This window comes from Labeo rohita, unplaced genomic scaffold (genome assembly GCF_022985175.1).
Source record: "Labeo rohita strain BAU-BD-2019 unplaced genomic scaffold, IGBB_LRoh.1.0 scaffold_768, whole genome shotgun sequence".
In the NCBI taxonomy this organism is placed as follows: domain Eukaryota; kingdom Metazoa; phylum Chordata; class Actinopteri; order Cypriniformes; family Cyprinidae; genus Labeo; species Labeo rohita.
In genome coordinates this window covers 11,119-24,711 of record NW_026129709.1, presented here as the reverse complement: position 1 = coordinate 24,711, position 13,593 = coordinate 11,119, and the positions used below count along the sequence as shown (strand labels likewise).

Below are 13,593 nucleotides of genomic sequence, written 5' to 3'. Positions count from 1 at the left end.
TTATCTCAACTGGTAAAAATTAATGTGGGCTATTGTGGGAGAACAGATTCATCCACAGCTCTTATGTCAGTCAAAGCTTTGTCTTATGTACAAAGACATGTTTCTTATGAGAAATACACAGAACATACAAACACAATTTTAATAAATATTATCTGTATATAAAATGTTAGAAATATAATTTAAACATAGGTAAATGTAAAATAAAATGAAGGTACAAAGAAATTCAACATATGACTACTGATCTGTATATAATAATCTATTATAGCTCAGTTCATATGATTGATTTAAATCTGTGTACAAGTAGCCCACAATAAATAAATTTTTATTTTAGACTTTCAGTTTATATAATTTGATATATTTAATAAAGTCATGATTAGCAATATTTTAATTGCTTCATTATGGATGAATTTAATCCAAACATCATTATGATGAAGGCCTTAAACTATTGACTTGTATCCAAATCTAATTTTGCCAGCCTCTTCTCCCTCCTCTATTTCACCTGTAAAAAAAAAAAAAATACCATTCAGACACAAAATAACAAACATTCAACAATACTCATGTATACATGTATGTTTCTATTAATGCTGCATTTTTTTAATTTGAAGGTCTAACCCTCTTCCATCTGTATGCATTAGTAATCATTTTAAATAATTTTAGATTTGTTAAAGCCATTTGCCATTCGAATAATTTTAGATTTGTTAAAGCAGTGCTATTTGAAGCTGTAGTAGCTGTAAGTTTGGTACTGTTTGTATTTATTACTTGCCATTTAGCAAAATATCACCAAAATTACCACCACACATATTGATTTATTACAGTACTAAAAGTGAGAACCTTCTGAGGGTTCCTCATCTGATGGTTCTTGTTCTGTTGATTCCACAAGTTCCTGAGCTTTTGACCCCATAAACCATCCACTACTGTACTTTACACCAGCAATCCAGAGTGAATGTTCTTTCTCAAGGCTGCAAGGAGGAATCAGAGGAGAACAAAAATGTTGAGTGGAACAAGTTGAAAATTAGTTACTATAACAAACTGTAACAAACATTATATTTCTGTAATCAAATTTGGCATACACATTCAAAACAATTTGTTTTAAATATAATACATTTAAAACAATTTACATGATGTTTGTCTGTTTGTGTTAGCATGACTGTGACAAAAGAATGTTTACTCACCTCAGTTTACAGTTTGAGTCTCGTAGCACATCAGTGAGCTGGTTCTTGGAGTATCCAATGCTATTTTTACTTAGATTAAGCTCTTTTAAAAACTGCAATGCTTTTGTTTTTGCCAGAGACTGAGCCAAACAAGCAACATCTGTAATGCCACAGTCATTTAGACTAGAAAGAGAAAGACAAAAGACAAGAGGAAGAAAAATTATTTTTACTTTCACCCAGTGCACAATATTAACTCAGATGGCATGTTACATTTGCTTTTTCTCTGCAAAGTTTTGGAGGCAAAACCACAGTCATCTCAATGGGAATGCATTTGATTAGGAATTTTGCCTACATGAATGTTGCATTAAAATCAAATTTGACTGGAAAATTCACAGCTTTGACCAACTAAAAAGGCTTGATTTGGCAGTGACCACATTGTGGGTGGAACCTTTTCAAAGCTACACAATTAGAACGAAGAATCAGAATGAACAAAGAGGTCACTTCATAACAGAATTATTCAAGATTATAAAGCGCTGCAGAATGAACAGCTGTTAGAAAAATGTTTCACACACAAGCTTCACATCTGGTCTTGTTGCCTGTTGAATTTTGCTATTAAAAGTTGAATGTAATCACACCTTAATGCATGTTAAGATTAAAAAAATTAACCAGTCAGAAACATTTCTCACCAGCCAATCTATGAAAAGACCTAAATATTTTAAATGTATAATTCTATGCTGCACATTGCCAAACAATTTAGAATATCATTGGGTCAATGGGGCAGGATAAAGATTACAAAACTATACATAATAAAGAAAAATAAAGGCACATGTACGTATGGTAATGTTCCTCACCTCAGTCTCTCCAGTTTAGAGTGTGAATCCTTCAGTATATCACACAAGAACTCCAATCCTTTGTTTTCTATTTTATTCCCACTGAAGTCAAGCTCTGTCAGGTGTGATGGGTTCAATTTCAGAGCTGAAGTCAGGATGAGACACTGTTTCTCTGTAATACTGCATTTACACAGACTAAAGACAGAAAGAGAAATTAAAATGAAATATATCCATGTTAAGTTCATACGCAAGTTAAATTCATCATGACTAAACATAATACAGTCACTAATACACAAGCAAAAACATGAGACCTTATTTATAGAACCATAAATAAATCCATAACTTGGAGGATACTAGTTATAATCCAAGTCCAGAGCATCTTTAGTTGGACAAAAAAGTTTGTGAATTATAAATGTAGATTAAGATACAGGATCAACAAGGAACTAATTGAAAAATTGAAATGAACTATTTTTATATTCTTAGTATGAGAAAATCAAGAAAATGTAAAATTTCAATATAAAGTTATTTTAGTGTAGTTTTATCACTAAATACGCATTTTGCTTAAAGCTGCAGTACATCATAATAATGATTTATCATTGAGCTGTTGGATTTTGTGCAAAATATCAGTTTCACATCATTTGTCTTTGCGTGATTATGTCACGTCCACAAACAAAGAGAAGCTATTAGACTGCAGGTACAATGTGCTTGTAGCCAAAACTAATGAATGACATTAACACAATGGATCAGTCAAAAGGGTAACTATCTGAACCACCTGAGAAATCACCTTGTGTTGACACAAAGAAATCTTGTTAAGAGAAGAGTTCAAAAGCAAAAGGGAAAGGAACAGAGCCTGTAGCATCTCATATTATCGTTAGAATGGCTTTTTAGAGATGGCAATAACTTTTACATTGTCATTTATTTTAGGAGTTTTGACATCTTTAGTGACATTTAACTGCTGGTTCCACAACTCAAACCATCATCATAATCTGCACAGAAGAACTGTGCTAAAGCCCAACTTACATAATCATCAAAAATGCTTTCTGTAACTATTTACAAAGTTTTACAAATATTTTCGGTATATATATATATATATATATATTTTTTTTTTTTTTATTTTTTTTTTTTTTTTTTTTTGGGCACAAAAAACACTACTAACTTCATAAGGTAACATCCAGAATCATAGACATAAAAATGCATTTCATGACCCCTTTAGGATTTAGTGAAAATACTATTAGTCTCGTAGGTACCGTGTATCTGTCAGAATAATCTATTGTCATTCATGTTATGCAAGTTTTTGTCTGTTCTCACTTTTGTCTCATTTTGGAGTCCATTACCTCACAGTATTTTTGGATCTTTTTTCAGATGGGAAAATGCCAGAAGGTATAGTGCTATGAATGATGAACATTTTGGCCCTTTTGTCCAAAACTAAATAGTAAACTTAAATCACACAGTAACTGCTGCACAGCGTAAAGTTACTTACTGTAGTTTTTCCAGCTTGCATTGTGAACTGCTCAGTAGAAGCCCAAGTTTTTCAACTCCAGAGTCCCCTAGTTGATTTCCACTCAGGTTCAGCTCTCTCAGGTGTGATGGATTTGATTTCAGAGCTGAAGTCAGTTCAGAACAACCTTCATCTGTCATTTCACAGTATCTTAACCTATATTTGGAGAAATTAGACAAACTCTTCATTCCATTTCATTCAGATATCACTTTTCTTTGCTGTAGGCTAATGTAACTCACCTCAATCTCTCCAGTTCACAGTGTGAATCCTTCAGTAAATCATTAAAATGCCTCAGTCTTTTGTATTTTAGTTCATTCCCACTGAGGTCCAGCTCTCTCAGGTGTGATGGGTTTGATTTCAGAGCTGTAGTCAGGATGGCACACTGCTTCTCTTTAATACTGCATTTACACAGACTGAACACACAAGAAAAAAACAATGACTCAGATCCATGATGGTCATCTGATTAAAGACTACAGTAGTGTTAGAGACCCATAGTGTGTTTCTAACACAGTCATACTAGTTCTGTATGCTGGAAACTGTTGTAGCAGCAGATGTGAATCTCATATATTACTGCAGAACAACAAGCACACATTTTAGTACACTGAAATTTGAATAAAATTGAATAAAATTCTTTAAATTAAATGCAATTACTAGACACCTGATATTAAGTGTGACGAATAGAGAAATGAAGTTTCCATACAGGTGGAATACTACAGTATAAACAATAAAAAATAAGAACTGTTGTCTTAAAATAAATAACTAAACAGTGACCTTTTATCACCCTGAAACTGCTGTACAGTATAATGATACTAACTGTAGTTTTTCCAGCTTGCATTGTGGGTTCCTCAACAGAACACCAAGGTTTTCAAATCCAGAGTCTCCAAGTACATTCCCACTCAGGTCCAGCTCTCTCAGGTGTGATGGGTTTGATTTCAGAGCTGAGGTCACAGCAGAACAACCGTCACCTGTCATTTCACAGCCTCTTAACCTATATTGGGAGAAAAAAAGAGAGCAAACTGAAGATTTTTTTTTATTATTCTGTAAATTCACATAAACAAAACAAAACACATTCATTTCACCAGATCACTAAATACTATGGTGAATATTTTTTTTTACAAATACTCTGAAAAAATAAGTAAGAATTGCTTAATTTTTATTTTTCAAGCTGTTGTGCACATAAATTTAAGTCAAATTTAAATACTGAATTAAGTAAAGTTAAGTTAAGTAAAAATTAGCAAAGGAAATAAGTAAATTTAACATGGCCAGTTAAAGTTTGACAAGTAATTACTACTTAATTATGTTAAGTTAAATATGCCAATACATTTCACGGTTTATAATATTTACTTAAACAATGTAGCACTGAAAAAAAGCATGCTAAAAAAGCATGTGATTCACTTGCAAACATGTGAGTAAGTGTAAGTAAGCAAGTAGACAGCCTGTTATCCTTTTAAGATAATATGTCCACTCAATATAATGATTACCAAAATGAACACAGAGAACTCAATACTTGGTACACCATACACAATGACGATAACAATCCATAGATAGTGTTTGAGTATGAATGGGAAATTTTGAGTAGAAACTGAACCCCAGATGTCACAAAACATACTTATAAGTTCAAACTTTAATTTCTACAAGCTTTATATGAGTACTGATATAAATTTACTTTAATTTTTAAATTCTTGCCTGAACTAAATTATTTAATGTAGAAATTACATTTGTTTTATGTTGTATTTACTTCACCACAAAATCAATTTACTCTGGCTCTTCATGAGAGTTTGAGTATAAACTGAAGTGATTTTAATCATTTTGCTTCTTGTATGTGAATGTTACTGACATCAGTCTCTCCATTTTCCAGCGTACATCCATCAGTATTTCAGATAAGTGCTTCACTCCTTTGTTTTTTATTTTATTGCCACTGAGGTCCAGCTCTCTCAGGTGTAATGGGTTTGATTTCAGAGCTGAAGTCACAGCAGAACAACCTTCATCTGTAATATCACAGACTCTTAACCTACATTGACAGAAAGAGAAAAAATAAGAAAAAATAAGACAAAAGAAAATAAACTAACTTTTTATTCTTTAAGGTCACAATATATTTTTTCATAAGCAAATAAAACAGAGTAAGAGAGATCATCATGCAAACACACACACACACACACACACACACACACACACACACACACACACACACATACATATACATATAGTATTATTTTAATGTGAACTCAGAATCATCATGAGATATTAAGCATAAAGTACTTTGGTGATTGATTTTGATTCTTGTATGTGAATGTTACTGACCTCAGTCTCTCCAGTTTACAGCGTACGTCCATCAGTAATTCAGATACCTGCTTCACTCCTTTGTTTTTTATTTTATTGCCACTGAGGTCCAGCTCTCTCAGGTGTGGAAGGTTTGAACACAGAGCTGAAGTCAGGATGAGACACTGTTTCTCTGTAATACTGCATCCACAAAGACTGAAGACAGAAAGAGAAGGAATTATGATTAAACTGAGGTTTTGAAGAATTTTGGTAATTCATCTGATAGTAATTTGTCATTTAGAAAGTCACATTTGTATTTCTTTAAAACAGCATTTCATCTCAGAAATGTAACTAAGATAGGAAATACTCTTTCAAGATGCAGAAAATTTAGTTTAGCTGAATTTGTTTCTGTTGTTCTGTTCTGTCCTATTTTTCTTTATAGTGGATATCATATATTGTGCACAATTTTAGAGGATATTGAACAACTTAGTGTAAACATGCTTTTCATTGTGGGGAATTAAGTCTGGTTTTACGTTAGTGTCATAAGAACCTGGTCCAGAGACAAAAAAAAAAAAAAGCAAAAAATGGATCATATGCATGAGTCGGCACAGACCACAAAACATATCCAACCCATTTGAATAAAAAAGTTGTAGTTTAAAGTGCCATGGAAGAGATCAAACATCACAAATGGTTTGACAGCCTTGGCATTACAAATAGCACTGACAAGAAGAAGAAACACCTGTTGTGTTCTCACACAAGTGTTGTTTGATAATGTATTGAGTTAGTGTTCAGTGATGCTTTGAGTTTGATTGTGCTCAAATTATTCTGTTATGCCTGACCAATGTATGTTTTTGGTGACTTGGGTCTGAGGACAAAGAGGGTAAGTAAAAAGATACGATAAGTTGATGCTTCTCCCTGTGTCTGTGTGATCCTTAACAAACCTAACAACACCACAGTGCACCAACAGAAATGATAAAAATCACTACAAATCAGCATGGCTGTTTTACTATAGTAACAGTTTAATACCAAACTAAAGGATGAATCTAATATACTTAACACTATATACAGCTGTGGCTGAATTTAAGCAGGATTTGCCAATCACAGGATTAAGATTAAGATCAATTGGTATTTTGGTACAGTCAATTGGTACGTCACTTTGTTTTATTCTGGAACAGGCACTAAATTATGGTTCAGTTTTTTTAAATGTTTCACCACCCCACACAATTAAAAAGCAATGCATTTTAGGCACACACGAACATCCAACATGCAAGTAAAAACTATATATGATGAGATATAAAATACAAGCTTCATTTATAAAAGCATGTATGTTCACTTAATTTTAAATCACACAAATGGCCAGTGGAAGTAATTTTCTTTTCTCAGCCAGAAAAGACATCCATGTGTTTGTGCAGCAGTTTTTTAAGCTCTGGAGAAAGAAAACCATTGTTCTCTCTCTATAGTCACTGAAATAATTACTGAGTCAGGATCAAACTGACTTAGACTATTAAAAAAACAAAATGTGATACTAAGCTTTAAACCACTGACTGTTTAATTTTAATATTTAGTTGTTGTTGATAAAAGAAAAACTGCTCTGAATCAAATGAGGAAACAGTATTATCAACAACTGTTCAACAATATCAACAACGATATTAACAGTAATATTTTAAACTAGTGTTGTCAAAAATATCGATATTTCGATAAATATCGATACTGAAATATCTGAACGGTACCAATACTAATTTCCCGAAGTATCGATATACCGATACTAGCCGAGCTGTCACTTTCAAACACCACACGTGACCGCAGTGCCTGTCTCGTCTCATTCGCTCTGGTTAAATATAGCGTTAGGGGCCGTTCACACATCGCGCCTAAAAACGCGTGTAAAACGCGAGGCGCACCGATTTCTCCTTCTTTCCAAAGCGCTCTGTAGCTTGCGCTTCTGTGGCGTCTGCTGTTGCTAAGCAACCATGACCCACACTCTCAATGAAGACGAGGAAGTTTCAAAGGACAAACGGATTTATAACACTAAAAATTGCTTGCTGTAGCTCTGTTACTACATTTAATGTAAATCAACTTGTGCTTATTTAACTTTATTCAAAAAATGATTACTTAAATTCTGAAATTTGTCTTGATGTCGATCCAGTGAATAACTGAGCATTGTTTTCGCGTGTGATGCACGCACGTTTGCATGCGTGGATCGGTGATTATATGTGAGTCCGGCATTAAAATCTGTTCATCAAATAATTTTAATGTATTAACCAGCATTTATGAACGATGAGCAATGCATTAGTTACAGTATATTTTAATCTTTGATAACGGTAGGTAATAAAAAGACAACGGATCATGTTAGCTCTGGTCCAATGAAAAAATATTAACAGATAGAACTTTGGATTTTAATTAGTTCATGTATTAGTAAATGTTAGTTTAAATTAACTTTTAACTAAGATTAATAACTGTTTTGGAAGTATTTGTCATTGTTTATTAATGTTAACTAATGTTAACAAATATCTATTACCATTATCTTAAGTTCTAAGATTAGTTGGATAGTTCAGATCGTTTTAAAAGTGTGGTCTAAAAACAAAACAAAACAAAAAAAAGTTTATTAAAGTTTGGCACCAGAAAGAAGATACGACTCGACCTGCAACAAAAAAAAAAAAACACGCTCACAACCTACACTACCAGGGGCCGGTTGCATAAAAGGTTTAGACTAGTCTTAAAAAGTTAGTCAGCTATTTTTTCTTTAAGACTGGTAATAATTTATTTAAAAACAGTTACAGAAAAATGTAAATTATTCTAAGCTGAATCCAAAAAATAATAATGATTATCCTTTGGTTAACTGCTAGTTAGTCAGACTAATAGTTAAGACACTGTCTTAACATCGAGGCTAAGTTTATGCAACTGGCCCCAGCTGTATTTAAACAGCAAAGAAAGTATGAAGCAAACTCAAATGAAGCTAAGAAGCTGAACAGGGCTGTAGCAGTGTAGTACCTCAAAACATTTTTGTTCATGTAAAATACACCTCACTGTCATGTTCTAGATTTGTTATATTTATCTTTAAATGAAAAAAAAAATGTACCCCCTTAATATTGTGGCAGTTTTTGTGGTATCGAAAATGGTATCGAATATCGATATTTTTCAAGGTATCGTATCGAAGTTAGAAATTCCAGTATCGTGACAACACTATTTTAAACCATGAAAGTGACTCACGTCAGTGTGTTGAATTGACAGTGTTTATCCTGCAGTAGAGCAGTTATCTGCTTCACTTGTGTGTCCCCTAGTTCATGACCACTCAGATTCAGCTCTCTCAGGAGTAATGGATTTTTACCCACTATTCCTTTCACATACTGACAGGCTTCATCTGCAGCAGGACCCAAAAACCTGCAGAAGGGAAGCAAAATTTTCACTGCCTTACAAAACATGTTGATAAGACAAAATGTATTATTGTAACTAATGACAAGCTCTAGTTACATTCATCACTTTTACTTTGCACATTTAAATACACAAAAAGTAATTTTGAGCTTTTGACTTTAATGTACTTATTAAAAAGAAACAGTGTGACAATGCAAATGTCATGAGGAGCAGAAGGGCAAAAGCTCACTAGATCTTGATTTTCAGTACAAATCTGGACAGTGAAGTTAGCATTGTTTCAGGGTACATTAAACCCCAGGTTAATGTTCTTATTTGCGGTGTCCGTGTCACAGTTTGGACAAATGCAGCATACAACATGTTGTCATAATAGCTCTAACATTGCACATCCACATACAGTATTAGGCATCCACATAGTATTGCTGACTGTCCAATCAAGTTCTCCACAATGGACTATAAAAGGTAAGAATTAAACAGGCTCTTAGCTTGTGTCTATATTACATGTGTGAAACATTCCTTTTTTTTGGTTGAAAGCGGTGTTTAGAAAGATGATAACCTTAGTGTAAGCTTAGTGTAAAAAGCCCCACTGTGTTCAGAAAAAAAGATAATACAACACTATTAAATACTGGTACTAGTGGCCCATAATGTCTATTTGACCTGTAGCTTTTGCCACAACTAAACTGTTCTGACATTTGTCATCAATTCAACAGTACTCCCAAGCTGCAACAAATTTAGCAGCTTATTGTATTACTAATATAATATTTTGTGTGGATATTTAGCCAGGATGTCATTCTGTATTTCATCACATCTCACCTCAGTGTCTCCAGTTTACAGTTTTGAATCTGTTGGACATCACTGAGCTCCTTCACTCCTGATTGTCCAGGATCATTTCCTGTGAGATCCAGCTCTATCAGGTGTGAAGGGTTTGATCTCAGAGCTGTAGCCAGAGTTTTATAACCTTCTTCAGTGATACTGCAGTTTGAAAGTCTGGAGAAAAGGAATTTGAAAAACTGAATTTATTATACAGATAATATCCCCACAAAAAAGATGTTATATAAAAAAGTCAAATACATTTCAGTCATGACAACTCTTGTAAAGGATTGCAAAATCTTCATTAATGTAAAAAATAGAAAGCATGAGTTTGGTCTTGGCGGACTAGATCTGCTATGCTGCTGCTGCTGCGGAGCAAGTAGACTTGCTTCAGCTAAATGCTCAGATCATGAAGAACATGCTGCTGCTGGTGCTAGAGTAAGAGGAAGATCCCCCCAAGCAGATCTAGGCAGGTGGTGGTGGGGAGGTGGTGGGCTAGCAAGAGGATACGCATGGTGCGCAGTCGTGGTGTATGCAGAATACACGTGATAGGCACACGATAATTACTACATTAACCTGATTGGCTGAGAACGCTGAACTGAATGAACCAAATTAGAGCGCAAATAGAGTTTCATGGCTGAACTAATCATTTTATTTTCTCTTCCTGATTAGAAAAACAATTCATCATCTGACAAACATGTTTCCATTTTCTTTAGTAGTTTACTACAGTAATGTTTTAATTTTAAACAAAATACATTTTAATATGAAATTAAAAATGGTTCATTAAACTCACTTGAGTGTCTCCAGTTTGCAGTTTGTATTTTTTAATCCAGTCTGGAGTTTCATCACTCCTAAATTCTGCAGATTATTGTTGCTCATGTCAAGCTCTTTCAGACTAGAGTTTGATCTCAGGACTGTAGCGAGAGCTGAACAGCTTCTCTGTGTTAGACCACAATCACACAGCCTAAAACATTAAACAGGAGAAAATGAATTTACCAGCACAAAGTGCTTAATTCCAAAATTCAGTGATTACTAAGAATATTTTTAACACATGCTTTTGACATACTTATCAACAATAATAAATGAACACAATACTCACTTAAGTGTGCTGATTTTACAGTGTTTATCCTGCAGTAGAGCAGCGATCTGATTCACTCGTGTGTCTCCTAGTTTATGTCCACTCAGATTAAACTCCCTCTGGAGTAATGGGTCTTTTAAGTGAAGAACATCATTCAGATATTTACAGGCTTCTACTGCATCAGGACTTTGTAACAACCTGGACAAAGTAGAAGTACATTGATATTATCTACCATACAGTGATTTATGTTCACAATGTTGTGAAAGTAACTTTAGTCATTTCAAAGCTTTTAAAAATGTCTTTTTGACAAATTAATTTTCTTGAACCTAAAATATTTTAGGACTGTTGAATGTTAATATTTGAAGGACGCTTACCTCAGTGTCTTCAGTTGACAGTTTGGATCCTGTAGTAAATCATTGAGCTCCTTCACTCCTGATTGTCCAGGTTCATTTCCTGTGAGATCCAGCTCTATCAGGTGTGAAGGGTTTGATTTCAGCGCTGAAGCCAGAGATTTATAACCATCTTCAGTGATACCACAGTTTGAAAGTCTAGAAAAATAAAAACACAAACTTAAATTAACACTGCAGTTGAGATTAATTCATCAGTGTAATATCAATAAATATGACTAAATCACTACAGCTTACCTTATCAGATATGCCACAGTTTTATTCTGGCATTAAAATGCAAGATTAATCATATAATAGTGACTAGAAATCTGTTATTGTTAAATATGTGTGAGTTTGTTTTAAATGTTATTACAGTTGTAAACTTCTTATTTAGTTTTCATTAATGAATGATTATTGTTAAAAATTAAATTAAAATTATGTTGTTGAAAAAAATTAGAACACCTCTCCATAAAAAATAATAATAATCACACTGACAGCATGTGCATGTTAGTGTCAATCTGAATGAACAACAGTTTATGGCGTCTTACCTCAGTATCTTCAGCTCACACACAGGTTTCTTCAGTCCCTCACAGATCTTTTTAAATCCTGAGTCCAGCAGACGACTGTTGTTCAGGTTCATCTCTTTCAGGATTGTTTTGGAAGAGAGAACATTAGCTAGAACTTGACAACTTTTCTCTGTCAGTTTACAATTATTCAGCCTAAACACACAAAAAAGAACATTTTGTTATTTTTACCACATATTCAACACACATCAGATCAACAGATTTTCATATCTACTCACACATGTGACTGACAGTGTTTTGTAATCATAGAAGTTATTACATACAAACTAATGTTCACTCACTTTATTTTCTCTACTTTGCAATGAGAGTCCATCAAAAGAGCAGAGAGATTCAACCCATCCAGGTCTCCTATTTTATCTTGACTCAGATCCAGTTCTGTCAGATGTAATGGACTTATTTTCAGAATTTTAGTAAGATATTCACACGCTTCCTCTGCAGCAGGACTTTTCAAAAACCTACATGAAGTAAAAGACAATTTCAGATTAGATAATCTTGTCAGCAAACATAGATCATTCCCACTAATATGTTTTCATAGTTAGTGTATTACTGTGTTGTTGCTTTTGGTTTTAAGTTGTTCCTAGAGTTTGGAATTGGTTTCAAAAACATTCCTTTAGGTTTTACACCCATAAACTAATGCTCACAGAAGTCTGCAAAGAGTTTTTGTGTGACAACCAAATAAGAATATATACAAAATGTTTTCTTTAATGAATAATTGTTTATAGATATTAAATATATATTTTAAGATTGTACAGATGAAAGAGAATCTGTTATTAGTCAATGTGAACAGCACTTTTTTGGTATGTGAAAAATTGATTAAAACACTAAAATTGGAGAGAAGTGACAATCTGTACTAAACTGTAATGTTTAGAGGACATTTTGTTGTTTGTTGTTGTTGCATTTGTGTAAATAATTTATTGACAATTGCTTAATTTGTTTACTGTTTAAGGAATTATAAAATCTGTACTGTCTCCATCAGTGCAGTAGAAGTGTAGCAACTGATTGTACTGTTAATGTGCTGTTAATAAAGTTTATGGCTTATTCAAGCAAATACTTGATTCTGCTTATTTTGATATATTTTATATTATGTGATTTGTAAGCAATGGATCAATACAGGGCATGAAATAGCAACTGAATACTGATGTAATAGTTACAGGTTATTTTAAAAGTACAATTTTAATAAATATTTAAGGGTTTTAAACCTGATGGTGAATTTATAGCGTTCATCCTGTAGTAATAGTTTGAACTCCTTCACTCCTGATTGTCCAGGATCATTTCCTGTGAGATCCAGCTCTGTCAGGTGTGAAGGGTTTGATCTCAGAGCTGAAGCCAGAGCTTTATAACCTTCTTCAGTGATACTGCAGTCTGAAAGTCTAAACAAAAAGAAAAAAAAAAAATTGTCATTCTTTTTGGAGACATATATTATCATATGACTAAGAGGATTTATAAATGGCTTCTGACAACACAAATAGACAAATTATGAACAAATTATTGCCATAAAGTGCAAAAATGTATGACAATATAATGTTTTAATTTTAATATTGCCAAAAATCCCAGTAATCAAATTCCATCATTAATAAATGCTGTCCTCATGTTCTTTCAAAAAACATTCACATTTTTACAGTTAAACTAAT

The 13,593-nt window shown here is 33.3% G+C and overlaps 1 protein-coding gene across 2 annotated transcripts; it reads right to left on the bottom strand.

The window, feature by feature from the left end:
* Window positions 1–688: 688 nt before the first annotated feature.
* Window positions 689–13,304, bottom strand: LOC127161900 (ribonuclease inhibitor-like). Of its 2 annotated transcripts, XM_051104660.1 has the most exons (16): window positions 13,162–13,304; window positions 12,244–12,417; window positions 11,927–12,097; window positions 11,367–11,540; window positions 11,014–11,190; window positions 10,708–10,878; window positions 9,918–10,091; window positions 8,946–9,116; window positions 5,781–5,954; window positions 5,317–5,490; window positions 4,294–4,467; window positions 3,719–3,892; window positions 3,462–3,635; window positions 2,003–2,176; window positions 1,173–1,334; window positions 689–959 (listed from the first exon to the last, which is right to left on the bottom strand). In XM_051104660.1, the coding sequence occupies exons 2-16, from the start codon at window positions 12,273–12,275 to the stop codon at window positions 818–820; spliced, it is 2,418 nt and encodes an 805-aa protein (XP_050960617.1). In that variant the 5' UTR covers window positions 12,276–12,417; window positions 13,162–13,304; the 3' UTR covers window positions 689–817. The 2 variants fall into 2 exon arrangements, with proteins under 2 accessions (XP_050960617.1, XP_050960618.1); XM_051104661.1 differs by lacking the exon at window positions 689–959 and having other exon boundaries at window positions 1,169–1,334.
* Between the last annotated feature and the right edge of the window lie 289 nt (window positions 13,305–13,593).

Excerpts from the sequence above, each read along its gene's own strand:
- LOC127161900 (XM_051104660.1), bottom strand. The coding sequence starts at position 12,275 with ATGGACTCTCATTGCAAAGTAGAGAAAATAAA. Across the intron at positions 10,879-11,013 it reads TGTAAAATCAGCACACTTAA|GCTGTGTGATTGTGGTCTAA; the intron begins GTGAGTATTGTG and ends TTAATGTTTTAG. Across the intron at positions 1,335-2,002 it reads TCTAAACTGGAGAGACTGAG|TCTAAATGACTGTGGCATTA; the intron begins GTGAGGAACATT and ends TTCTCTTTCTAG.